Source organism: Schistosoma mansoni, chromosome W (assembly GCF_000237925.1).
Source record: "Schistosoma mansoni strain Puerto Rico chromosome W, complete genome".
NCBI lineage: Eukaryota > Metazoa > Platyhelminthes > Trematoda > Strigeidida > Schistosomatidae > Schistosoma > Schistosoma mansoni.
In genome coordinates, this window is record NC_031502.1 from 22,126,849 (window position 1) to 22,153,069 (window position 26,221).

Below are 26,221 nucleotides of genomic sequence, written 5' to 3' on the forward strand. Positions count from 1 at the left end.
AACTAAAATTGCGACATTTGGGCAGAAAAACTTAACCCTAGATTTGGGGTTCAGGAGGCAATTCCCTTGGGTTTTCACGGTAGCCGACTTAGATCTGGCAATACTGGGGATGGACTTTCTAGAGAGATACGAATTTCTAGTTGACACCAAGAAACGGCGATTAACACTAAAAGAAACTTCGTATTATACAAAAGGCAAAGAAAGTCACATCAGCTCTCTTAACTTGATTCAAACTCCTCCAGTAACAACAGCGAAATTCCAAGATATACTCGCGGAATTTCCAAACTTAACTAAACCAAACCCACAGCCTTCTAAAGACAAACTAAAAGTAAGTCACACTATCAAAACCGAAGGTGCACCGGTTTTTGCAAAACCCAGGAGACTAGCACCAGATAAGCTCAAAATCGCTAGGGCCGAGTTTGATTATATGCTACAACTGGGTATTATCCGTCCCTCTGATAGTCAATGGGCATCCCCTTTGCATATGGTCCCAAAGAAAAATGAAGGTGACTGGCGACCGTGCGGGGATTACAGAGCCCTCAACCGTCAAACCGTACCAGATAGGTACCCAATACCGCATATCCAAGATTTCACAAACAGTTTACAGGGTATGAACATATTCACTAAAATTGACTTAGTCAGGGCATATCACAATATCCCAGTGGCGGATGAAGATATCCCCAAGACAGCTATTTTAACACCCTTTGGCTTATTCGAGTTTGTACGCATGCCATTCGGCCTGAGAAATGCGGCACAGACATTTCAAAGATTCATAGACAATCTACTTCGAGATATGCCATTTGCGCAGGGGTATATAGACGACTTGTTAATTGCCAGCCCCGATTTGCAATCACACGAACAGCATGTAAAAACAGTGTTAAAAAGACTGGATGAACATGGAATAAACATACATCAAAGTAAGTGTGTTTTCGGTGTTCAAACTTTAGAATTTCTCGGTCACACAATAAGCCCAGAAGGGATTAAACCGATCAAAAAAGAAGTAGACACCATTAAACAATACCCCATACCTAGTTCTCTAACACAACTGAGAAGTTTTCTAGGTCTAATTAACTTTTATCGCAGATTCATACCAGGTTGTGCACAATTAATGCAACCTTTGACAGATTCACTAAAAGGAAAACCAAAAGAATTCAAACTGTCTTCTGACGCTGTCGAAGCTATTAAACAGCTTAAAGATAAATTAGCTCAAGCAACTACGTTGATGTATCCGAATTCTCTTTCCCCACTTGCTTTGATGGTGGATGATTCAGATAAAGCAGTAGGCGGTACCCTTAACCAACTGGTTAAAAACGCCTGGAAACCAATTGCTTTCTTCTCAAAAAGACTCACTCCAGCAGGGACAAGGTATTCTACCTTCGGGCGAGAACTTCTTGCAATCTACCTAACCATTAAACATTTCCGACACATGTTAGAAGGCAGGGAATTTATAGTCTTTACGGATCACAAACCAATAACGAATGCACTAAAAGCGAGAGCTGATAAATACTCACCTCGAGAAGTCCGACACCTTGACTATATATCACAGTTCACAAGCGATATCCGACATGTCAAAGGTCAGGACAATCAGGCGGCAGATGCTTTATCTAGGCTAGAAATAAACGTGCTACAGCAGTCTACAGTAAACTTCGAGACGTTGAGAAACGAACAGGAGCAGGATTTAGAATTACAAAACCTGCTTAAAACAAACAATTCAAGTCTTAATTTAAAACAGTTCCCATCACCTGTCGATGGTATTCTAATCTACTGTGACACGACCAAGGCAATGCCGCGACCTTTCGTTCCCAAAAGTATGCGAAAGTTGATATATAATAACTTTCATTCTTTGTCTCATCCTGGCGCAAAAGCTTCAACAAAACTAATCAATGCCAGATATATATGGCCGAATTTACAGAAGAATGTACACAAATGGGTTAGAGAGTGTTCAGCATGTCAACAATCAAAGATAAATCGTCACACAAATTCACCCATAGGTGTTTTCTCGCAACCAGATGCACGTTTTGCCCATGTGCATATCGACTTGGTAGGTCCTTTACCACGTTCAAACGGTTTTAATTATCTTTTTACATGCATAGATCGATTTACCAGATTCCCTATAGCCATCCCGATAGCGGACATCACAGCGGAAACAGTAGCCAAAGTTTTCATGCAGAACTGGGTAACCATTTTTGGTACACTTATAACAATAACGACGGATAGAGGAGCGCAATTCGAATCCGAACTATTTAATAACTTGGCTAAACTTCTAGGCTCCAATAGGATACGCTGCACTGCATATCATCCTCAGGCTAATGGGATGGTAGAACGTTTTCACCGTCAGCTAAAAACCGCTCTTATATCTCACTCAAACCCCAATCAGTGGACAGAATTCCTACCGTTAGTTATGTTGGGAATACGAACATCTGTCAAAACTGACGCACAGTGTTCAGCTGCGGAACTGGTTTTCGGAACAACTCTGAGACTACCAGGTGAGTTTACTAACCCTAATACTAACAGTCAAAAACTTAATTTAGAAAATTATGTAGATCAACTACGAGATCACATGTCTAAACTTAAGCCGATTAATACTCGTGAACAATCGCGCGCCGTATATATACCTAAAGACCTAAGCAATTGCACGCACGTCTGGATAAGATGTGACAAAATAAAAGCACCACTCAGCCCTCCATTTGAAGGTCCTTTCAAAGTCGTCTCAAGAAAATCTAAATATTTCGTGATAGAAAAACATGGAAACATCGACACAGTAAGTATTGATAGACTAAAGCCGGCTTATCTAGATCATGAACCACCATACGTGTTGTTAGATCGTTTAACTGACAAATCCATTACGGAATCAAAATATAAAGATGATAAATCTTTACAAATGACTAAAACGGTTCGCTGGGCACATCCGATTAGTCAGTCGAGGATGTTGACAGTTTCGACTGCAGGATAAATCTAACCACGTAGCTAATCAGACCCTGCATCTACTTAAAAATAATCTTTTTTCTTCATTCCGCCTCACATACAACTCCCCAGAACTTTTACCTTTGATATATAAGTGTTATGTTAAATATTTTTTGTAAATACTGGACACATAAGCTAGGTATTCCGAAACGATGGCTGAGGATTTTATTCGAACTCGTACAACTTACACTGGCAAATACAACGAATTCAAAAAGCAACCCAGGCGAGTTTTATAATTTCTTTTTCTGGTTAATTAACTATACTGGCTATACATATATACCATATGAACTAATTCTAAAAGTTTTCGGTCGAAGATATGTTTAGTAGCTTGATACAATTACTATGGTCAAGTACCCCAAACAACCAATAAAGGGGAAATAAAGGCGAACAAAGGGGAAATAAAGCGGAATGTGCATTGGAAAATAAGTCGTAAATAAAGGGGAAATGCACCAAAATGTCTGCTTTTTCGCCTGTCCGGGGGAAATAAAGCGTAATTTCCCCTTTCTGTCGCTCTGTTTTTCAAATGTCGCTAAATTACCGATTTCTCCCCTAAATATCCGACGAATAACCGACTTTTCCCCTAAATATCCGACGAATAACCGACTTTTCCCCTAAATATCCGACGAATAACCGACTTTTCCCCTAGATATCCGACGAATAACCGACTTTTCCCCTAAATATCCGACGAATAACCGACTTTTCCCCTAAATAACCGACGAATAGCCGACTTTTCCCCTTAATATCCGACGAATAGCCGACTTTTCCCCTAAATATCCGACGAATAGCCGACTTTTTCCCTAAATATCCAACGAATAGCCGACTTTTCCCCTTAATATCCGACGAATAACCGACTTTTCCCCTAAATATCCGACGAATAGCCGACTCCTACCTTCAATATCCGCTACATTCACTGCTTTTCCACTACATACACACTAATGCATTTACCGCTACCGCCTCCTGTGTTCGCTTTCATTCCCACAACACAGCACACGAATAATGTAAAGTACGTAAAATATGGTATAATTTCCAAATTTTTATTGAAAACAAGAACTTCAATGTACAAAGTAATGAGCAGTTGGCAGATGGTAGAGTATCAATGCTCCATATGTAATTGTCATTGTCACGGACCAGGCATTTCACGTATTCTTTATTTCCACCAGGCCTGTTGTACTATGGAAAGTCAAACAATTCTTGTGAATTCTAAAATGTGATAAAGAAAAACGTTATTGAATCTAGGAAACTTGTTTTGCACAACAAGGTACTTGGAGCTGGACTTACGGTTATATCCTTGATTACGAAAGACTGTTCCTATAGATAATGCAAAAACAGTAATCACTTTAAAGCCATACATACGTGTTCCTTGTTACGTCGATGACGCTTCGGGACTTTGTCTCTCATGTCGTGGAAATAACTTTGCGTAGCCATGTCATAGAGTTTCGCAAGGTCTTTATCGTTGATAGATGACGACAGGAAACGATTAGTCAGTGCACCTGAAGTTTAAAAACCCTATATATCTTACTTCGTGCGCAGCTGTAAAACCTGCACTTCTGAATCGCTCTTTTTGATGAAGTACCCAGCAATGTGAAATTAATGGCGACTTCCGGTTTCATGATGTACGACAGAATATATCGCATAGAGGTTTTAGGATCATCATCCATTAGACGTGTCAACATAGCCATCTGTAATAGGAATAAATGATAAAAATCATGTTGTGTGCTTACAAATCTGTCCCTAACGTCTTTGTGCTCTAGACAAGCGTCCAAAGTTCCCAGTTCCTCTTCTGATGACAAAGGGAACTGTTGGCTGGATAGTCCACAGTCAAATTGACGCGGATCTTGGCGGTCAGTGAACTTTGAGAGTACCAGCTTCATATTTGTATTCAGTTCACTAATGCTTGCTGACACTTTAAGCAGCAAAGTATAAATTCTGTCAAATCGGAAAAATAGAAGTAGATCGTAGGGATGACTTACTGAGCAGTTAGATTTTTATCCTCGGATGTGGAGGGCGAGCTGTCTAATTGTGTCGAACTGCTTAATAGACATGTCCAAATGAAAGATACTTACTTGGCAATGGGAGAGACAACGTTCTCAAACATCCGAAGTTTTGGATATTGGACGCGGGTATTCCCAGCCTGCATCTCCGCGACATCCATGTCCACGGAATTGTAAAGAAAACTTTCTTTACGTTTTAATGCACTTCTACGAAATGTAAGTAAGATTGTTGAACTGACCTCTTTTGTTTATCTGTGTTTAAGGGCAACGTATTTTCGTCGGGCGGATAGTTCTCATCAGTAGCATAGCACACTTGCAACGCTGCTAACAATTCATTTGCTGATTTGAGACTTTCTACAAGAAGCGATAATTTGCATGTCTTTAACTAACCGCATTTGTGAACAATACTGCACTTGAACATAGACCAATTGTCTTCCGGTAGGTCATTGTTTTGCAGATGAAGGTCAATGTTCTCCCTCGGATACAGACAGCGTTTTTCTCCAATCACCCAAAGTCCCGATGCAATCACGAGATTACTTTTGCTTTGTGTCTTAACGATTACGTACTTATTGATTGGAGACTAAAGATATCATAACAGGAAATTTAAGGAAATACAATTACATTACAGTGTGCAACAAAGGGACAATAACCAAATGATTAACACAATTAATAGACATACATTTACAGTCAACATCACGGATGGAAACCCAACTGTAAGCACTGCAAACTACGGAGCATTTAAATATTCCTATGTCAGTGGAAGGAAATGGATCAGTAAAGTAATTTTGTGGGTCAGTAAATTGCCTGAATTTCAATAGGCCACTATCCTGAATATCAGTAATCAATCCCGGCTTACCCTTTACTACTACAACGTTATCAGGATGAAAAGAATTTATTTTGCTATTCCTAAACATTATTACTTGCTTGCGTGAGTCAGCCGTACCTATAACTGGGTTATCATTAGTGGAAATGTCAACCTGGAGCCTATCGCAGAAAGACATTTGTTCCGCATAACGCTGAGCTGCTTGCTTAGCCACGGAATACCCACTGTGTACTGATTGCTTAATTTGTCTCATGTAAGACTCGAAAGGAAATGCTGAGAAGCTATCTAACGGTTCTCAAGATACTTCTAATGCTCGTTGGCAAGTCTGGTACGATAATGAGAAATTCATTCAGAACCCTGTCTGCATCCCGGATACTGAGATAGGTGGATGTCATTAAATTCATTAATATCCTGTTAATCTTCTCTTTGCGACTCAAAGGCTTTTGACAGGGCAAATCGACGGTAGAACATTCTATAATAAATTTATTAGCGTATGAACTTCAAACACGTACCATTATCTTCCAGAAGCCTTTCATTGGTACAGCTTGTGGAAGGTAATACAGTTGAAGGAATCTCATGACAATTACTTTCTCTGTCAACTGACATAGTTTATACATATATAGTTGTTAAAGTCAGTTACCTGTAGTTGTGCTTTCATTAGCAAAGTTACTTAACGAAAGCAAGTCATGTCTCCTCAGAAAATCAGTACGTAATTTATTCCAACGTCTGTTATAAGTAGATCTATGACATCCGAGGACTCTTGACAAGTTCACGGTTGCCCTACGTCTACGAGCTCTTTCACTGACTTGGCTTAAACTGATGTTATTAGACTAACAACATAAACAGTTAGAAGGAACTAAAACGACAGAGCACGTCACTCACTTGCATCGTGTAAGTAATTTGTGATGGCGGCCAACCATGTCGGAATACCTTAGCTAAACAACAGAGAAAGTAAGTACAAACGCATCACATACAAAAGCCTGTGTCCGTATTTTATTGCATGAGTAATAATGATGATGTTCATAAATTTAATGTAATAATTCGTTATTTTTGACATACTCAGCAAAATGTTGTTCCTCATTGCGGTTCATTCAAATGTTATACGTTACGACAAATTGTCTACAAATATCCCCCAAATATACGACGTAAGGGGGAAAAAGCGACTTTTCCCCTAAATAACCGACGTGCAGGCGAAAAAACGACATTTCCCCTTTATTTACGCTTTCGTCCGCTTTATTTCCCCTTTGTTCGCCTTTATTTCCCCCTTATTGGTTGTTTGGGACTTATTAAAGTTCTCATCATTTTTTTTAAATTTCTGACATTTAAGAATCAATAACCGTGAAGATATGGTACAGTACGTTACTGTAAGGTTACTATCTTAGCCGCGTTGATTCCACATACCTAATTTTAAACACAACGTATAAAGGAACTGTTAAGTAATCATAACATTGAACTGACGATATGACTATCGTGGCTATGTTAACGTTAAACCAATTATTATTAGTGGCCCATACAAAACCCTGGAACTTAACACTAGCGTTATAAAAAAGACATGTTATGTCAATAGCTTATATATATACTTTTTTTCTCGGTTTAATAATAACGTAAAAAGAGTATTTGACACAACTGTACTTGATCCGCATACTCAACACAATTTTTTTGCTTCTTAACCGTATATTCGTTTCCGTTTTGTGGATTACTCTGATGCACCCTTGGTTACGCACCTAGTTGTAAAAAGCGGTCATCACTGGCTCAAGGTCATGAACTTGATCGATTTTGTTAAAGAGTCCAACTTCTAGCAAGTTCACCCTTTCACATATACGCATTACAAAAGAGTTTTTTTGTTGCTGTTTTCATGGTTCTTCGTGCACAAGATATCTACACTATGTTTATTTCCTTCCAGAATACCAATCGGTTCTGGAGGCCAAGCACTTACATGAACGGAACAATTATCAATTGCATTTATGTATTTCCATTTTGTATCTTATTATTTTAGGCAGGCAGTGGAGCAGTTCTTCAGGTTTGCTTGATTTTCACCATTACCTTTGAAGTAGACTCTTCTTTACTTTTTACTTGAGGGCGACTCAAGAGGCAGGTGAGTAAACACCTGATAGCCGGTCTGAGCATGGAAAAATCGTACCTCACCAACATGGTGTTGGGTAGCCCGCTCGCGGCACTTCCTCAGATATTCTTATTCCACATTCTCACACTTTCTCTTGAAAGCACGCAGCAAACCGTCAGCGATAGTTATAGAAAAGATCACATGCTACAAAGATGACAAGCTGGTAAATGAAGAGACATCCATGGACTATCATTGAAAGCGTTAGTCGTAACTGATTGTAAGTCAAATAGTGAGCGAGTTGATAATTTCGCCTTGGGATGAGAAATAGAACGGTGTTATCGATAGATAGGTTAATCGAACCGACGTTCCTACGGAAGTCGATTCTAGGGGGAAGCTAATGTAACAGCTCAGGTTGGTTGGTTAAGAGTTGACCCCAAACAACCAAGCATATGCTAAAACAGTATTGTTCAAGTATTCATTCACTTCCTTACCTTTTGTAAGCGTTATATTCCCTACTATCTTATATGGAATGTTGAGAGCCTTTGTTTGTCTGAACAGATAATCCCACGCTCCACTGTGACTGCGCGAAGATCGAAATAAAGACCTGTTCACTACTTCTCTGGTTTCTTCTATCAATAGCACGAGGGTTACCTATAGGCACGAAAACAGTATGCATCCCAAGCAGTGTTGTTTGGTACATACAATCTATAAAAGTGAATGTCAGTTCATTCGTCCGGATATACTGTGTAGTCTTCAAAATAATTTCCAAGGGGGCATCACGTCCATGTTACACACCAGATCCAATCTCGGCAAAAATTGTGTTAGGATTTTTTTTGCGTTAAATATTTATGTAATACAACGTTTCAAGTTTATAGTTTTTATAAAGTAGACTTGTGGAGCGCTTGACGCGAAATGTAAACTAGGGAAAGCGCCTAAGTCGAGTTTGTTCCAGATGTCAGAATTTCTTCAACTTTTGCCTCAGAGAAAGATTCTGAATAACAAAAAAAGAAAAAAACCGAGGATCAGCAAGGCATTTGGATATGAACGATAAACACTGCTTAACATTTAGTAGTGAAACAGAGGGAGGTATGATAAATTGTCAGATTAAATTCATACTGGCTCTTGTTGCTAGAGTGAATGTGATCAGGGACTCCAGATGAGAGAATGCAGTAATAAAGAACAGTGAGTTGTGATATTTATCAAGGTGGAGTAGGTTCCAATGAAGGAAGGGAAGTCAAGATTGGAATGAGGTAAACTGTTTATTAGAACAGAGAGTGTTAAGTAAAATAACAACCATATACTTTACGGTCCGTTTTTTCATCATCCGATGCCTGCCACACAGTTTTCATGTAAAAGTCAGAGTTAGCATGTTATAGGTTATCTTAGTAAAATAGCTAATCCAGCATAAAAATTAGAAACATGAGTCTGAATGGTGAGTGTAGGAGAACAATCTCAATATCACAGGTTGATTGGCTTGTTCTCATCCATAAAGAGCCTGATACAAATAAAATGGTGCTAGTTATCTCCGACAATTTTTTTCCTGCTTTTCACCGACACTGTTCTATCTGTGAGAATCTTAACATTCCTAAAAATCTATTTTTGTCCAATCGCGTTAGAAAAAGTGACCTTGGAGAAGTAAAAGTCGTTAAACAAAGTCTAGCAAAAGTTTTCAACTATGAAAAAGAAAACAGTATACTCAAAAAGAACAAAAGTAAAAGAACGAGTAATAAAATGTTAAAATATGCAAAAAGCTAGCATTGACGTGCAGAAACAAGTAGTAGGCTTAGGCTAAACCACAGCTAACTGGTCCTGTCTTAATTTTGAGAATGATATGTGTAGTTCTCCAGGCAGTAGGGTAACACACTGTTGAAAGTTATATCGTTAATAGTTTGAGAAGTAAAACACACATCATCACCTCCTTTTTTTAGCTTGCTAACTGGGGTTACCGTCTGATCCATCCATGTAGGAGTGTTTCAGTATGCTAATCGCCTTAGAAATATTCTGTACATTGAAGTCTACATTAGTAATTTCACTGGAAGGTACTGAGATTAGTTCTGATCATCTCAATGGTTTTTCTTTAGTTAATGAGGAACAAAAGTGGTCGCTAAATGGTTCCGTAACAAGTTTAGGTCCTTCGTATACTCGTGTGTCCTTAATAAATAGGCTTCCTCCTTTTAATTCAGTAAGTTAGAGTTTATTTTGAAGGAGTTTGGAGGATTCATTATTATGTTCGATAGCACGTTTTTCCTGCGCGACTGTTTTTTACGTACGTATTGCCTCTGCCTGGATAAATATTTCTGTCGTCGTAACTAAAGACGAAAAGTCATTAAGGTTGTGGAGTCGAGTAAAATGTCTTTGAAGATGTCTTCGCGTAGAGACCGGTACATACAGATATTTAAAAACTTAGGTTTGCTGTATTCTAAAGGTGCCATTTTGTTGATGATATTTATGATGTTGTAATAGAGTATACTAGTTAGTGTTTCGGTTTTGTTTGCAGTATAAAAGGTCCCTCAATCAGTGCTTCTTAGGTAATGGTGGAAGTTTTTCCAATCTACTTTGTGATAGTTCCTATGAAGTGTCACAGTTTTGCGCCTACCGGTTATGGTTTTTATATTAAGCGTATATATGACAAGGTTATGATCGCTATCTGGAAACTTTTTTCCAATATACAGTTTTAGGGATGAGACTATTGGTAAAAAAAAACTAAGTCCAAGATATCTTGATGTGTGGTAGGGCTACTGACATACTGAGTACACTGTCCAAGCTCTAGACATTTAATAAATGATTCATAATGTTTCGGAGCCTTGACTGGAAACCAAGAAATTTCAGGTATGTTGAAGTCACTACAAATGAGCTTGCCTGTGAATAGAAGGGATGATGTTAGTGTGAATGCCTCGGATAATAATGCTATCTCACCTATTGATGCGTTACGTTGAAGGTAGACACAGCCTAACATTAAGGATATGGAATTCGATGGCTTTAAAAGAATCCACACCGAATCCTTCAGTTTGTTTATTTCAGGCATATCACATAATAGTGAGTTTGAACTGGAGTGAGCGTAAATAAGGCATCCCCCCCACCTAGTCCTTTCAATCTATCACTTCCATATAGGAAATAGTTATCAAGAGAAATACTTAGGTCGGAAATATTACTGTTAGTCCATGCTTCAGATATCATTATAAGCGATGGTTTATATATGGATACAAATAGGACTGAATCCGTCTTTTTATTGCAGATCGACCTAGCGTTGATAAGACATATAACACAAATGGCCTACTAAATTAAAATGAGTGAGGATATCTTGATTAAATTTGTCATCATACTTGAGGGTGTGATATGGTTTAGATACGAGGGACTGAATTTTCTTCATTAGCTCTGTATTTTGATAGCTAGAGTTAGTGGGGATGTATCAAATGAGCTAATGAATTTGCTTAGGTGGTTCACGCAGGAGGGAAAGGTGAGAGTATTATGTGATGGGAACTGTACGGGGGAAGGGAGTTTATGTTCTGCGTGTGGTATGAAATGACATGGGTTACATGCTTCAACAGGGGTTCTATTAGGGGCCGTATTCCAAAAAACATCTGGTTGATTGTAAACTGTACTGTTATTTGCAAAATAGTTTTGACAATTAAGCTCGAGCCTCTGTTATAGCTCTTTACGTTAGTGTGAGCATGAGGGGGGCCGCTGTACGTAACTGAGAGTAGTTACGACTGTTATTATAAATGGAAGCCGCTTTTATGTTGTGGTTTGGTACTGAAGGGTGTGGTAAGCTTTCTTAGTGAGAGCAGTTATGAGGCCCATGATATCAGGGTAGAACTGACGAACATTGTATTTACCGAAAAACTGTTATTCTAAGTTAGAGTCTAATGCGTTATCATAATTAGTAAGCTGATCAAGTATGAAAGTCTTGTAGCTGTAAATAATTCCCCAAAATCAATAGCTCATTAAGTGTTCGACATTGGATGCTGACCACGTTGTTTAAGTGGACTTGTTTAGCTGAAGGCTTTCGGTCATGCATCCGCACCAGATCACGTTTCAACACAGCGTGGGACACAGCTCCTACGTTTCATTAGCCAGCTTATAGAAAAGGTCCTCGATATATTGGTAACGAATCAAATATATCTTTCCTGCCTCCTCTCGTCTGACTTCTGATTTCTATCTGACTGGGAACGATCAAACATAGAAGGTGCTACTGGTATCCAGTTGTAAAACTAGAATATCCGTTGCATCTTCAGTCTTTTGTAAGGTTCAAGTTGATCTGGAACCAACGGGTTTTGAGATTCTACATTAGTCAGTAAATTAATTTGAATTAGATTTCTTGGCCTTTTACCACTACGTTAGTTGACTGATTGTCCTTAAGTTAAGTATGATCAATTTCTATCCTTCAAAAGCGATAACGACCGCTTGTCCCAAATCTCTGACGTGATGAATTTAGAATAGCAATGTGACGAAAACAGGTGCAAATTTCACATTCTGTATGTCATTCTCACTAAAAAGACTAAAAGTATTTATAAAATACTTTGCACAGTGATATTATGGTTAAGCAGAGACTTTTAATTAAATGCCTTTTGGCACGACGGATGTGATTCATTTCCAACTCTCGAAAGTTTAGTGTCCCTTCTGCTTAAAATTATTGTGAAGTGTTTTTTTTGAAGCAGGGTAGTAAACTGAAAGGTTTATAGATGGAGCCTTGAATAGACACTGAGATGGTACTCCGGACCTTGAAGTCGCAAATTTGGAGCCGCGGCTAGTTTAAGTGGGGCGTTACTACGAGTACTAACTCAAGTCAACCTTCTTTATTCTGATCATTTAGGTGTCCTCTATATTTACGTGTTCAGTATAATTCCAAGGTTAATTTAGCGTTAAACGTTTGAGGATCATGTCTCACATAAAATATGGTGGAAGACAAATGAAAGTCTACCCCTTTTCTATAAACAGAGCACGCGCACTTTTCGAACAGGAAATGTAGTCCTCACGTGATTTGTATTTCTTGAACTTTTGCTGTGTTCTTACGCAACTAAAGTACCATTTGTGATCTAAAGAATCTATTCTGAGCTATGCGTTTGGTAGATTACTCTTTTTGAGTTTCACTCAACTAAGTAGTTAATTGTGGTTATGCCTCAGTTTACCAGTCGGTTTTTTAGTTATACCACGTAAAGACTAGTTTTGGCTTATCATAATCCGTTTTTATCCATTTTCGCCCGTTGTAGTGTACTGTTTCTTTTGATGGCCCTAGGCTTTCTGCTTGTATTTATAATGCAGTTTATATCAATAGTCATGAAAAATTTATGCGAAAGACCTGGTTGCTGTTTTACTGTTATATCTGGCATGCAGTGCGGCAACTGCAAAAGTTGGTTCTACGAAGCGTGCACAGATCTCACTGCAACTGCCCATAGCAGATCCAGCGAGTCGGATCTTAGGTGGATATGTGTGATGTGCAACACGGATACTGTAGTTTTGCTGAGTAACATCATTGCCCTACTGACAGGTCTGAGAAACTCAGCACCATCGTAACGTCGACGGTAATTGACTCCCTCAACAAACTTGGGTCCCCCAGCACCGACTCCTTAAATGCAACAGTGGTTCCCAAAAACTGTAAGTGGTTGGACCCACGTTAACAGAGTTAAAAAGGACCATGCGTCAAATGCTGCTTTTAGGTCAAGAAAAACTATCATTGTTGGACGCCGATAAGCATGTCTGTGCTCTAAAACCCGACGAATAGTGAATATGTGGTCGATACAGCCACGACCAGGTCGAAGCCAGCTTGATTTTCTCGTGTTTTCAGTTCACGGGTCTTTGTTAGGCGCCCGATAATTATTGAGGCTAGTATTGTAGATGCAATGTTAGTCAAACTAATCCCTCTATGGTTATCACAGGATGATTTCGGCCCCTTCTTATATAATGGGACAGTCGGAAATTGTGAGCAGCCGGATGGAATTACTTCCAAATCCCAAATTCTAGCTAAAATATTAGTCAACCTAATCGTTAAAATTGGACCACCATATTGAAAGACGTCTGAACCAGCTGCTCTTCCTCGTTTCAGATTAGCTATAGCCTTTTGAACTTCAGGTAGGGTCGGGGGACCTCTATCAATGTTCCATTCATACTGTTTGGGAATGGTGGGTAACTAGAGTAGCTGAAGGCCAGTTAAAGTGTTCACGAATTGGTATGTTCTCTAATTGTATCTTGGATGCTTTATCCTTTCCATCATCTTCATTAGTGCCGTTAATTCCTTTACTGCTTTGAGATTTATTCTGACGATTTCATGTCTGTCCAAAAGGGGTGTCGCAACTTGAACCAATGTACACTTGTACCAATTTCTACGTCATATTTTACTGACTGGCCATACCGTGTGCTTCGCTTTTCTTAAATTCGCAAGTCTGATACCAAATCTATGAAAAAAGGATTTACGTCTTCCTAATGGTTCACTTTATTTACAGTTGCCACATGTGTGACCACAGCATAGGCAGTCATTGTTGTCATTCACATAAAGCCGATGATTCCCCATCGTTTAGCTTGTACAGGTTTATTGATATACATAATGTAGAATGTTTGAATGAATCCGTTTCTGGAAGTGGTAAACTTGTTTTCAAGCCTTATGAGGTATGCTTACTGTTTCATAATTAATGTGCTTAGGATCGTAAAGATTCAACTGTTTATGTTGAAAGTGATGTTGATCAGGAGTTGTTATTTAACATACCGTTTACTGGAAATATAAAAGTAATGAGTATTATTATATCTGGTGCTGATACCGAACAACATCCAAGTCAAGTGTCGTTGTATAAAAATAAACCTTTTATGACATTTGAAGATTTAAATGTGAGTTTATTTTAAATTAAATGTAATTTGATGCCAAGAAAATAGGCTGAATGTGAACAATCACTCGAACTAACTATTGATCCAAATGGTGAAGTGATATATCCATTGAAAATTTCACGCTTTTCTAATGTGCAAACACTGAGCTTACATTTCAGTGCTAATTACGGTGGTGATACAACACGAATTCACTACATTGGCTTGCGGGGAGATTATACTCCAGCACCGAGACGAGAAGCCGTTATTACTAATTACGAATTAACTCCAAATGTTTCCGATTTAAAAGACAACATATTACAAACTCAGAGTCGTTTTGTTGAATAAATATAAAAGTCTTGGGTTGTCACGTATTTTTTCTTCTTTCATTATTTTATGCGTATCATTTTTCACTGAATAATAATATTATCTTTTAGAAAACATGAATTTAAAAGAAACATGAATTTCACCTTCGACTTAGTTCAAAACATCTCTCAACTGCTTTCACCTCTAATAACTGAAGATGAATTAAAATATCTTGAAAAACTTCCAAGAGGACCTTTATCTAGTAGACCGTCTCATAAAGATACTTTTGTTCCTATCTCTATTGAAAAATGCAGAAGATGAAGTTCTACGTTTATATTATAAGCAGGAATACTTTAGAAAAGCCTATAATGATACACTTGAACGAATGAATACTTTAGCTAATAGTCTACCATCATATGCTCTTGACTATATTACAACGCCAGATCATAAAGACGTAATTAACAAAGAAGGTGAAGAGGAGGAGGAAGATATTCCACTTGATCCTGATTATATTAATTTTATGATGAAAACTATACAACACCGTCGAAATCGTGATAATATTGAGTCAAATTTATACGATATTCAATCAATGTTGAAAGCACCACCTCGTAAATTGAATAAATCTACAGATATTCAAACAATTGATTCTCAAGTTGAAATGCTTGAAGCTTCTCTATTACATTATTATGAATTTTTGTCACCATGTCGTGACTCACCAGTATGGCCTGTTTTACCATTAAAACGAAGTTTGTAATCATTTAATTTCTTTTTTTTATCTTATACAAGCATTGATTATAAATATTTTCAAACAACTTATCTTTTCCTTACATTTTTGGGATGCTATTTGTTGATATTCTCTCACTTATGATATTGATATTGCAGACAATGAATAAACCAATTAACAGTGTATTAGATTGAAACAAAAGAAAATCATATTACTGAAGATTCAATTATTTATTCGGAAATTCCTGTTGTTATTATCATAATGGGTGTACGAGGGTTAACAACATACTTACAAAGTGATCCACGGAATTTTGTTGAATATCAATTACATAATACCACTGTTATTATTGATGGATTGAATTTTTTAAACTTCTTATATTTCGATTCTGGATTATATGCACAATTTAATGGAGAATATTTAGCATTCAGTGGAGTCATTAGTCGCTTTATCAATTCATTAAGGCGCTGTAATATAAACCCTATTTTTGTTCTAGATGGATGTCATGACGTGAGTTCTTTTTATTGGTTTGAGTGAGTCTTTTTTTATGCAAATCAATAATTAAATACGATTTTGTACTTTAAACCCTATTTCCATGGTGTTTTAAAGACGTCAAAAATGTACAGAGTCAGTCTTAATCACTGTAGGGTTTCACTGAACTTTATCAAAAGTATTTTTATAGTCTGGGATGACTGTGACCACGGCCACTGCGTACCTCATTATGTTGTGCTGGATAATGTAAGTGTAGGTTGGAAGAAAGCTACGGATAGATAAACCAAGACGTGTTTTCTGTTGACGAAGTTATTGACAATTGATCTGAGCCATGTTAGTCAGTGTAGTATACCTGGTTTAGGTCTGTAGGATAATTGTGGTTACTTTTTGAAGGCATTAATTGATGTAAGTCAGAATCGATTTCATCAGTTCATATACACTCATCCTTTATCTTTCTCTGTATCGTGAATTTTGATCATATTCGACAATATTTGTAGATTTTCTAAAGAGTTTGGTAAAGTTTAAAATTTTTCTTGGGATAGCCATGATTGATAGTACTACATGAGAATATCCAAGTACTTATGCAAATGACTATATTAGATCAAATAGTTTTACGATTACCTTTTCGAAAGGAAACAATACCCACCATCTTGTTGATCAAGTAAAGTATTTTATAATTAAATTTACTTACAGCCAGCTTTTATTAACTCGATTAAAGCTAGTTACGTGTTAAGGATCTTTTTCCTTCCTACTAAACGAATTTTATTTATCATTAGGTTAACGGAAAAACTCTGCTAAATTTTAAGCTATCATTAACATGTTTGTAAAATTCTTATGTTTTTAGTTTTTAATACACAACTTATAAGCAGTTGTGTTTTATAACGGATGGTTATTAACCAGAGTATATTTGATCAGGTCTTTGTGCTTCCTAGTTAGGTGTAATGAGTCCCTCACTAGTGACACTATTTGGGGAAGTGATTGTACTACTCTTAGGTTATATCCACCAAGCACTGACGTTGTAACATGAAACGTCAGTGATATGTCGTGTTTAGTGGTGGCTTTGTGACTAAAGTAGCTAGTTTTCAATCTGTAAGTCCCTGGTGCAAATCACATTACACTTATTTAGGCTTGTTAAACCGAATAGTATTACTAGGTTTCACATAAACAAAGTTGTCCAAGGCTGAGTGCATAAATTTGTTTTAGGTAGATAAGTTAAACGCACTATGTTTCGGGGGTAGGTCTTAATTGGTTTGTAAAATTCGGCTACTACCAATCGACCTAAACATCGTGCTGATTACTGTTTGGTGGCCAACGTGCAATGATAAAATTGTGACCAAACATAACCTATTCAGGTGCATTTCTGAAAAGTGTACAACCTTTTATTATATAAGTTACAAAAGTCCTAATCACAGATATCCTGGTTGCTGGCAATATGCATCGAAAAATGTACATTATTTAGATGTCGATTGACTGGACTGCTAACTTCTAACTGGTGATCATTCATCATTTATCTTCAATATCGATCAAGAAATAAGAAACGGAAACTTGTTGAAATACATTATGCTGAGAATTCTATTGTAAGGATGGCTTGTTGGTAAACTCAAGGAAGCCTCAAGAAGCCCAGAATGAACCGAAGACATTCCATCCAATCACCACTGAAGGACAATTCTAGAATGTCGACGTGTAGCTTCCCTATTGGATGGCTCGTTGGCAAACTCATGAAAGCCTCAAGTAGCCCAGAAAGAGCCGAAGGCATTCCATCCAGTCACCGCTAGAGGAACTTCCTAGAATGTCGACGTGTGGCTTCCCTATTGAATGAATAAGAAGGACCCCTTGTGTACCTATTGGTTATCCGAAATGATGATTTACTTTCAGTCAGAAAACTATAAGTACATGAGAGTTTTGTACTATATTTGACAGTGTGTTGGGAATAACATTCCTGTCTTACTAGTCTTCTGTCTTCTTGGGAGGGTTCTAGCATTCGACTGTTCAAGTATTACGCGACATACTAAGAATCTAAGTTCAAGATATAACATCTATATAGTATCAAAATATATTGAGTAAAGCTAATAATAATAATATATTCTGAAAATAATAATTTCAGAATTCACACCAGTTTACAGGCATGATCAATTTGATATAAATAACAGCATTTAATGTAGAGAACAAACATGAGATATAAGATTGTTTTATGTTTGCTGGTTCAGTAATTGCAAGCCAATGCATCACCAGGGAACTTTTTTTTCTAAAGTGGATAGCCTGATGTTCTTTAAGGTTATTTCCAGTGCCAGAACGAGTTATTGATAAATATCTAAAACTAGAGAAAGTAAGAATAAAGCAAAGAGCACGGAACAACAAAAAAGTAATGATTGCCAAAATATGCCGGTCAGGTTTACCACTGTTCATGTTAGATATTATTCAAACAAGTTAGAGTTGCTAGTGACAGTGCTAATGTGGAGTGACAGCAAGTAAGTTGTTAAACATTTAAAGTTCCTATAATATCACTTATAGACTAAGATACACTTACGGGCGCTAGAGCATTTAATGATAGTGATAATAATAATAACGACCATCTTTATGTTACATAACTAATGATGATTAGTATAGTTGACTCTTGTAATGAAGTTTTTAATCAGTAGTTTCTTTTATTACCATTATTATTAGTAGTAATATTTACATAATTATTTTAATAATGTTATATCTTTCTTTATATCCATACTTATCTCTCTCCCCATATCTATCAGCATTACAAATTGAATACCCAAGTGAAACGTAATCATCAACGAATGCAAACATGTCGTCTATTATTAAATCATATCAAAAATCATAAATTATCCCCTATACATTCTTTATATAATATTGAATTACTTCCACCATTAACAGTGATTACATTCATTCAAGTCCTGAATCAATTAAATGTAGATTATGTAACTTCTGATAGTGAAGCTGATCAAGATGTTATTAGTTTAGGTATTCATTTAAAATGTCCTGTCATTAGTAATGATTCGGATTTTTATATTAGTATACCTAATCATCAAGTCGGGATCTGTTTCTTACCATTATCTTATATCTCATTTGAACCAATTATGAATACTATCCAATGTGATCTATGCCAAAAATCTCATAAGTCATGTGCTTACTTAAAATGTCAAAAATTTTTAATTCATGGACCAGGTTTAAAAAATTTACCAACTATCCAACGTTCATTACTAGCTAGTTTATTAGGTAATGATTATATTAAATCAAATACATTTTTAAAAGGATTACCTATTTCCCATGGTCAAACGATACTACTTAATAAAAATGCTAATAAACAAATGAAATTAAAACGTCGTAAATTAATTATATTAAATTTAATTAATTGGTTATCTTATTTTGATTCAGATATTCATAAACCAATTCAATGTATATTAAATAAATATACAAAATTGGAACGTTCTAAATTGTATAATGAATTAATACATAGTATACAGAGTTATCATACAAATCCAGAAGTAGTATATTCAATATTTATGAAACATTTGAAATCTTTAAAGAATATTAGTATGGATAAGAATGATGAAAATATTGGAGAATCTGATACTTGTAGTATAAGTAGTAGTAGTGGTGGTACCAGTAGTAGTAGTAGTAGTAGTAGTAGTAGTAGTAGTAGTAGTACCAGTTATATAACAAATTCTGGCACCATTCAACAACAATTATCATCGTCTAATTCATCATGTCCTTCAGAATATGATGAAGAAATTGATGAAGATCAAGTATTGATTATCGACAATGATGATGATAATGATAGACTTGCTGACAATGTTGGCGTTGTTGATGTTGTCAATGAATCAAATGAATATAATCCTATCAATTCATTTAAAGTAACATCTTATTGGCCTAATCAATTATTAAATTCATTTCGTAACTATTTAATACTACCAATATATTTAGATAGTATCTTATCATATGGTTCAGTATTTATATGTTGTATAGAATCATTATATGATTGTTCATCAATTTATTCTTATCCAATGTATTTAAGATCATTAATCTATAACTTGATCTTAGGCATTGAATCTACGATCACATTACGTTATCCCGATCAATTAATTGGTTTAAAAAAATGGAATCAATTATCATACTATATTACAGAATATGATCGTAAAGGTGCTTTTCATATAAAACATCGTAAAGTATACGTTGAACCAATTCAATTATTATCATTTAATGATCATGAGATGAATAATAATAAAGATTGTCGTTTATTATTTCTTCAACATTATTTAAATCTTGATTATAATCCTATAGAATTAGAGAATAATAATAATAATTGGTTAATATCTATTGCATTAATTAATGTATTAACTTATAAAAGTCGATGTACACCTTATCATACTACTACTAATACTACTACTTATATGGATGATATCACTCAATGTCCTATCTCCCTTACATTTGGTGCTATTTGTATATGTACATATATATTAATCAAACATTATCATTATTCTAATCATTTATCCTATTGTAAACCATTAAAAAAACATTTTTATAAATGTGCACAACATTTGATCACTCAATTCAAACAATCATCAGGGTATCTATATAAAACAAAGAAAACTGTTCATAATACATTAGATATATATAATATACATTATTATGGTCAATTACAAATTATATATATGACTTTATTAACTTTAATACAATTATTAGATAGCTTAGTAACAAAGAATGATGAAAACCAGAAATCAATGACATGTTTAAATTTTTTACCAATTTATATGATGTTTCCAAGTGGTTACCTATTTCATCAAATTTATTTTTGTATAAATTCAATTCAATCAAATAACAAGAATAATAATAAGGGTAGTAACAATAATAGTAATAATAATAGTAATAACAATGATAATAATAATAGTAATAATAATAGTAGTAATAATACTAATAGTAATGATAATAGTAATAATTATAATAAAAGTAATAATAATCGTAGTGATAGTACTAATGATAATAATAGCAATAAAAATATTAGTAATAATAATAGTAATAGTAACGATAATGATAATAGTAACGGTAATATTAGTAATGATAGTAACAATAATAATAATAGTAATAATAATGATAATAGCATTAGTAATAATAATAGTAACAATAACAATAGTGGTAATGATAATAATAGTAATGATAATAATGATAGTGATAATAATGATAGTAATGATAATAATGGTAAGAAAAATGGTAATAATAATAATAGTAGTAATAATGATAATAGTAATAATGATGATAATCCACGTTATGATTATGTATGTAATGTAATAATTAAAACATTATTAAATTATCAAAATTATTCTAAACATTATTATAATGATGCAATTAGTTTATTTAATCAATATTTAAAAATTAGTTCGAATCAATTAAAAAATGTATCCTATCAATATCCAATAAAACCGGTTTCCATGAAACCCCCCTCTGAAAGTGTTATCCATATTAATAATAATAATGATGATAATAAGGATATCAAACAAGATTCATTATCCATAGTAACAAATAAAAAAACTAATTCAAATCAATTAAAAATGAAAAATAAAAAAAAATCGAAAAAATTTTTAAAAAAAAATTCATGTCAACAACAATTATCCTATCATGAAATAGAAGAAAAAGTTAAAAAGATAATGTTAGAGAATGATTTATTCGATTGAAAGGTATGTTATTAAAATATAGATTGAAATCTATTTTTGTGTAAACATTTCTTTTTAAAAAGTTTTGAAAGAAAAAGAAAATATATGGTATTTATGAAAGAATTCTTTGATGTTCTATATTCATCAGGTTGATATTGGATATTGGTGAGACGAGCTAATCAGAAGCGTTTAAGGGATTTGAAGGTTACGGTGCGAATTTTAGTACCTGATGTTTATGTACAATCGGTTCACAGAGAATTTTAGAGTAGACTGCCCCCAAATGCCCTGGTAAGGTCGAGAGTGGGGAGAGTCCGCTCTCCTCAAAATGCTCTCACATTGCCACGCGTATATAGACCCTGACAGGGAAGTCCTACTCACTGCCTTCTCATAGCATTACTGTTGTTTACGAAATTGAAAGGACGAAAAGCGAATGTCCGATGCTTTAACCGGGTTGGCGGACACGCACGATCCACCTAGAAAAGTTGGAAAACCCTCATTCCAAACCAATGGTGCACATGGGTTGGCTCCAGTATCCTAAGGGGACAAATGGCGTATGAACCTATTGTTGGTCACCGGCTACCATGAGACTGCATCTCCTTACAATGCTCCACTGCTTGCGGTTCAGACCTTTAGGTCAAAGGCTCCAGGTGTGGCCCCCTAAGAAAACTACCTGCTTCAGTTTGAGCACCTGGGCAGTATCACAGCCCTCACATAATTCAAATGAGATTTGTGTGGCGCATATTTATCTGGTGCTTCCTTGTACCAATATTTATGTGTTTATGTAAGTAAATTAGAGCAGACTTGACAAATAAGGCGCTACAATAAATGGTACCACTAAGAAATTCATTTATTTATAATTGCGGTAATTAAATGATTTGTAGACCTTGTGCAGACTACCGTGACGATGTTATCTTTCGATGTAATATATGTTGGAGGAAGATGTTTGCTAGAATAGGTAGCTTTTCGCTCTATCCAGATTGAGATTAAGGCATAGTATAATAGTTGCCGCGAAGTGTATAATAAAAGCACCAGTAACACCTGAAATATCAATATATATAAACTTTGCTCAAGAATATTCCACTATTCTCAGCTCATGCATAGACACTTTCCAAGGTGATTTTGTTAGAGGTGTGCTTTATTCAAATATCTGTCGCAGTAGTTACTGATCTTGGATAATTTAATTTCACTATTTGAGTGACTTAGTTGTCAGTGAGTGATTAGACCATTCTAGTACATGAGAAACTTACTTAAAATGCCTGAAGTCGGAGACGTTAGACTGATAATAAGTTCTTTTTCTAAGATTATTTGCGTATAATATGTGGTGAGTCGTTTCGGAAAAAATTAGGAAGGATTGTTTGCACTCCTCTTTCGTCAGGAATTTATTTTAGTTTCGGATTTATGTTACTTATAAGTAACACATTTAACCAAGCTGACATTTTTGAATACGAATACATAAAGTGTTTGGACCCTATCAAAATTTGAGAAAGGAAAATCAAATAGTCATAGTGATTGTACTACAGATAGTTACGTGACAATAATTGTTGAAATACGTAACAACTATTGCATACATCATAGAGCAATCCTGTGCAAAATATCAGTTAGATTCTTCATAAGCGAAAGCAAATGAGAATAGAACCAAATAACAGTTTCAAATTGGTAAAGGGAGTTAATACAAATAAAGTGGTTAGGTTTTTTGAATAGCTGTCCAAATTGCGCCAAAAAACGAAAGTAAGAGAAGTACAGTTAAAAATCTTCACATTTCAAGTTTTTAATGATTTAACGAAATAGTTCAATATATTTCATCGGAAATACTGACATCGGTAGACACTTTACGTACTTACTTTCAACTGTTATTCGTGGAGTAGCATAGGCCGCCAACTTACATTCTCTATCCATCTCTGTCCTGGACATTCCTTTTCAGTTGCTATTCATTCTTTTGATGTCTATTCCTGATTTCCAATGTAATGTGTTTTTTGGTCTTCCTCTATTCCTTTCCTCTTCAGGACCTCGAATTAGGCCTTGCCTCGTGATACAGTTTGATGATTTCCGCAGTGTATGCACTATCTACCACCAGCATCTTTTCCCAGTTTCCTCCTCAGGTGTAAACTAGTTTGTTCACTGCTATAGTAGGTTTTTGCTGTTAGTATCCAGCAAACGGATCTGGAGTTTCTTGAGTAGACAATTGTTTATAAATACTTATGCTATTTTGATGATCGTTGTGATAGTTTCAGCTCCGTACAGTAAAACTGTCTTGTCCGTATTAAAGATCCTGACTGTGATATTGGTTGACAAGTGTTTTCAGTCCCACATGTTCTTCAACTGTAGGAATTCTGTCTCTGCTTTGCCAATCCGTGCCTTCATATCTGCATCAGGTCCCTCTTGTTTATCAGTTATGCTGCCCAGGAACGTGACTTTCCACCTGTTCTAGAGTTTCTCCATCAAATGTTATTGGGCTGGTGTTCTCTGTTTTATATTTGAGGATCTTTGTTTTTTTTCTTGTGTATGTTGAGACCTACTGATGCAGAGGCTGCTGCTACACTAGTTGTCTTCACCTGTATTTGTTAGTATATATGATATAAATGGGCTAGGTCATCTGAGAAGTCCAAATTGTCTCGCTGCATCCAAGCTATCAAATATATTCCGTGCTTCCTGTCAGATGTGGAGGCTTAAGAAATTCAGTCAACCACCAGAAGAAAGAGAAAATGGAAGATTAAACAGCATTGTCTGACTCCGGTCCTCACATGGAATGCATCTGTCATCTGTCCTCCATGTACCACTTTGCATTGTGGTCTATCGAATGAACTCCGTAGAATGTTGATGATTTCCTCATGTGCTCCGTAGTGTCGAAGAAGTTTCAAAAAAGTCCTCCTATCTGCACTGTTGAATGCTTTTTCGTAGTCAAGGAACATGATGTATAGTCACAAGTTCTATTAAATTGATTGTTCAACGATGATCCATAGTGTGGCGATTTGATTTGTACATGACTCATCCTTACGGAATACAGCCTGTTGACCTCAAAGTTGGGTGTCCACTGAATCTTTCATTCAACTCCATAACATCGTTGAAAACTTTTCCTCGCACCAATAGTAGTGTGATTCTTCTGTAATCCTTACACTTGCTCAGATCTCCTTTCTTTGGCATCTAGAGGAGATATCCTCCTTTCCAATCTGTCAGTGTCACTTGTTCTTCCTCCCATCCTTGCAGTTACCTATATGTCTGACTTCGGTGCTTCAGCTGGTATGTTGTCTGGTTCTGTTGTTTTCCCACTTTTGATTTATTTGATATACATGGTGATTTCTTCAATCGTTTGTGGAGTGACAGCTATAGGAAGGTCTGTGTGCTGCTTCGATGTCCGGTAGGTTTAGTGGGGCTGGTCTATTTAAAATTTCTTCAAAGTGTTCTACCCGCCTTTCCTGCTGTTTTGGAGTCTCAGTGACTGGCTTGCCTTATTTGTGCTTGACTGGTCGCTCTGGTTCACCATATTTTCCTTCTAGTTTCTTCGTTATACCATATAGTTGTTTCGTATTTCCTTCCGTTGCAGCTCTTCCCACTGTCATCGCTAGGTCTTCCATGTATTTCTGCTTGTCGGCTCTAGTACTCTAATGCTCCTCACTTGCTTGTTTGTTTTCGTGTATTCGGCTTGTGCCCTGACTTTCTCTGTTTTTGTTTGACTGTTGTTAATTGGTGTCTTCATGTTAATCTTTCCTTGAATCTTGTCCAGGGTTTTGATAGAGATCGACTCTTTATAGTGGTGTTTCTTGCAACGCAGTACCTCCTGACACGTTGAAGTTGGTGCTGCATTAATCCCTTTCCAGTTTTTCCACATAGTAGTTTCCTCTTCTATGAGTAGATCCTGTAAGGCTTGGAACCTGTTGTTGTGAGCTATTTTGAATTCGTTGAGTTTGTAGGTATCACAAAGCAAGGGTCTGTTGAACTGTTGTATTGTTGTTTCTTCAGTTATTTAGTGCTTCTTTACTTCAGTTTCATCTTGGCAGCCACCAGATGGTGATCTGAAGCTGTGTTAGTTGCTTTCTTTGTTCTCATGTCTTCCATGGATTTTCTGAATTTTTTAATGGTGCAAATATGATTGATTTGGTTCTGTGTAGCGTAGTCTAATGAGATCCATGTAGCTTTGTGTATGCGTTTATGAGGGAATGTAGTGCCATCTATAGCCATTTTGTTGAATGCATATAAATTCGCAAATCTGCAATCCTTTTTCTCAGTTCATGTTGTTGTATGATATGTTCATATTCGATGTCTATTTCGAACATGGCATTTAGGTCTCTCACCAAGATGGTTGTGTTCCTTCTTAAGAACGTCTCTAAGACCGACTGGAGCCTCTCAATAAACTAATCTCTATCGTCCTCATTGGTAGTATTGGCGGATGCATAGCACTGGTTAACATCCATCGTG

At 36.1% G+C, this 26,221-nt stretch overlaps 3 protein-coding genes across 3 annotated transcripts; all 3 read left to right on the plus strand.

The window, feature by feature from the left end:
* Positions 1 to 14,122: 14,122 nt before the first annotated feature.
* On the plus strand, positions 14,123 to 15,005 carry Smp_088390 (hypothetical protein). Its single transcript, XM_018788987.1, has 3 exons — positions 14,123 to 14,443; positions 14,477 to 14,659; positions 14,705 to 15,005. Exons 1-3 carry the CDS (start codon positions 14,261 to 14,263, stop codon positions 14,978 to 14,980), a joined length of 642 nt encoding a protein of 213 aa, XP_018654475.1. The 5' UTR covers positions 14,123 to 14,260; the 3' UTR covers positions 14,981 to 15,005.
* An 86-nt stretch (positions 15,006 to 15,091) lies between these two features.
* Smp_088380 (hypothetical protein) lies at positions 15,092 to 15,692 on the plus strand (the record flags this gene model as incomplete). The annotated part of the gene is given in 2 exon segments (XM_018788988.1): positions 15,092 to 15,256; positions 15,261 to 15,692. Coding segments are annotated over 2 exon segments (597 nt in total).
* A 231-nt stretch (positions 15,693 to 15,923) lies between these two features.
* Smp_170260 (hypothetical protein) lies at positions 15,924 to 21,829 on the plus strand (the record flags this gene model as incomplete). The annotated part of the gene is made up of 3 exons (XM_018788989.1): positions 15,924 to 16,169; positions 18,896 to 19,376; positions 20,202 to 21,829. 3 exons carry the CDS (start codon positions 15,924 to 15,926, stop codon positions 21,827 to 21,829), a joined length of 2,355 nt encoding a protein of 784 aa, XP_018654477.1.
* Positions 21,830 to 26,221: the final 4,392 nt, after the last annotated feature.

Excerpts from the sequence above, each read along its gene's own strand:
- Smp_088390 (XM_018788987.1), top strand. The coding sequence starts at position 14,261 with ATGGTTCACTTTATTTACAGTTGCCACATGTGTGACCACAGCATAGGC. Across the intron at positions 14,444-14,476 it reads TTGTTTTCAAGCCTTATGAG|GATCGTAAAGATTCAACTGT; the intron begins GTATGCTTACTG and ends TAATGTGCTTAG. Across the intron at positions 14,660-14,704 it reads TGACATTTGAAGATTTAAAT|GCTGAATGTGAACAATCACT; the intron begins GTGAGTTTATTT and ends CCAAGAAAATAG.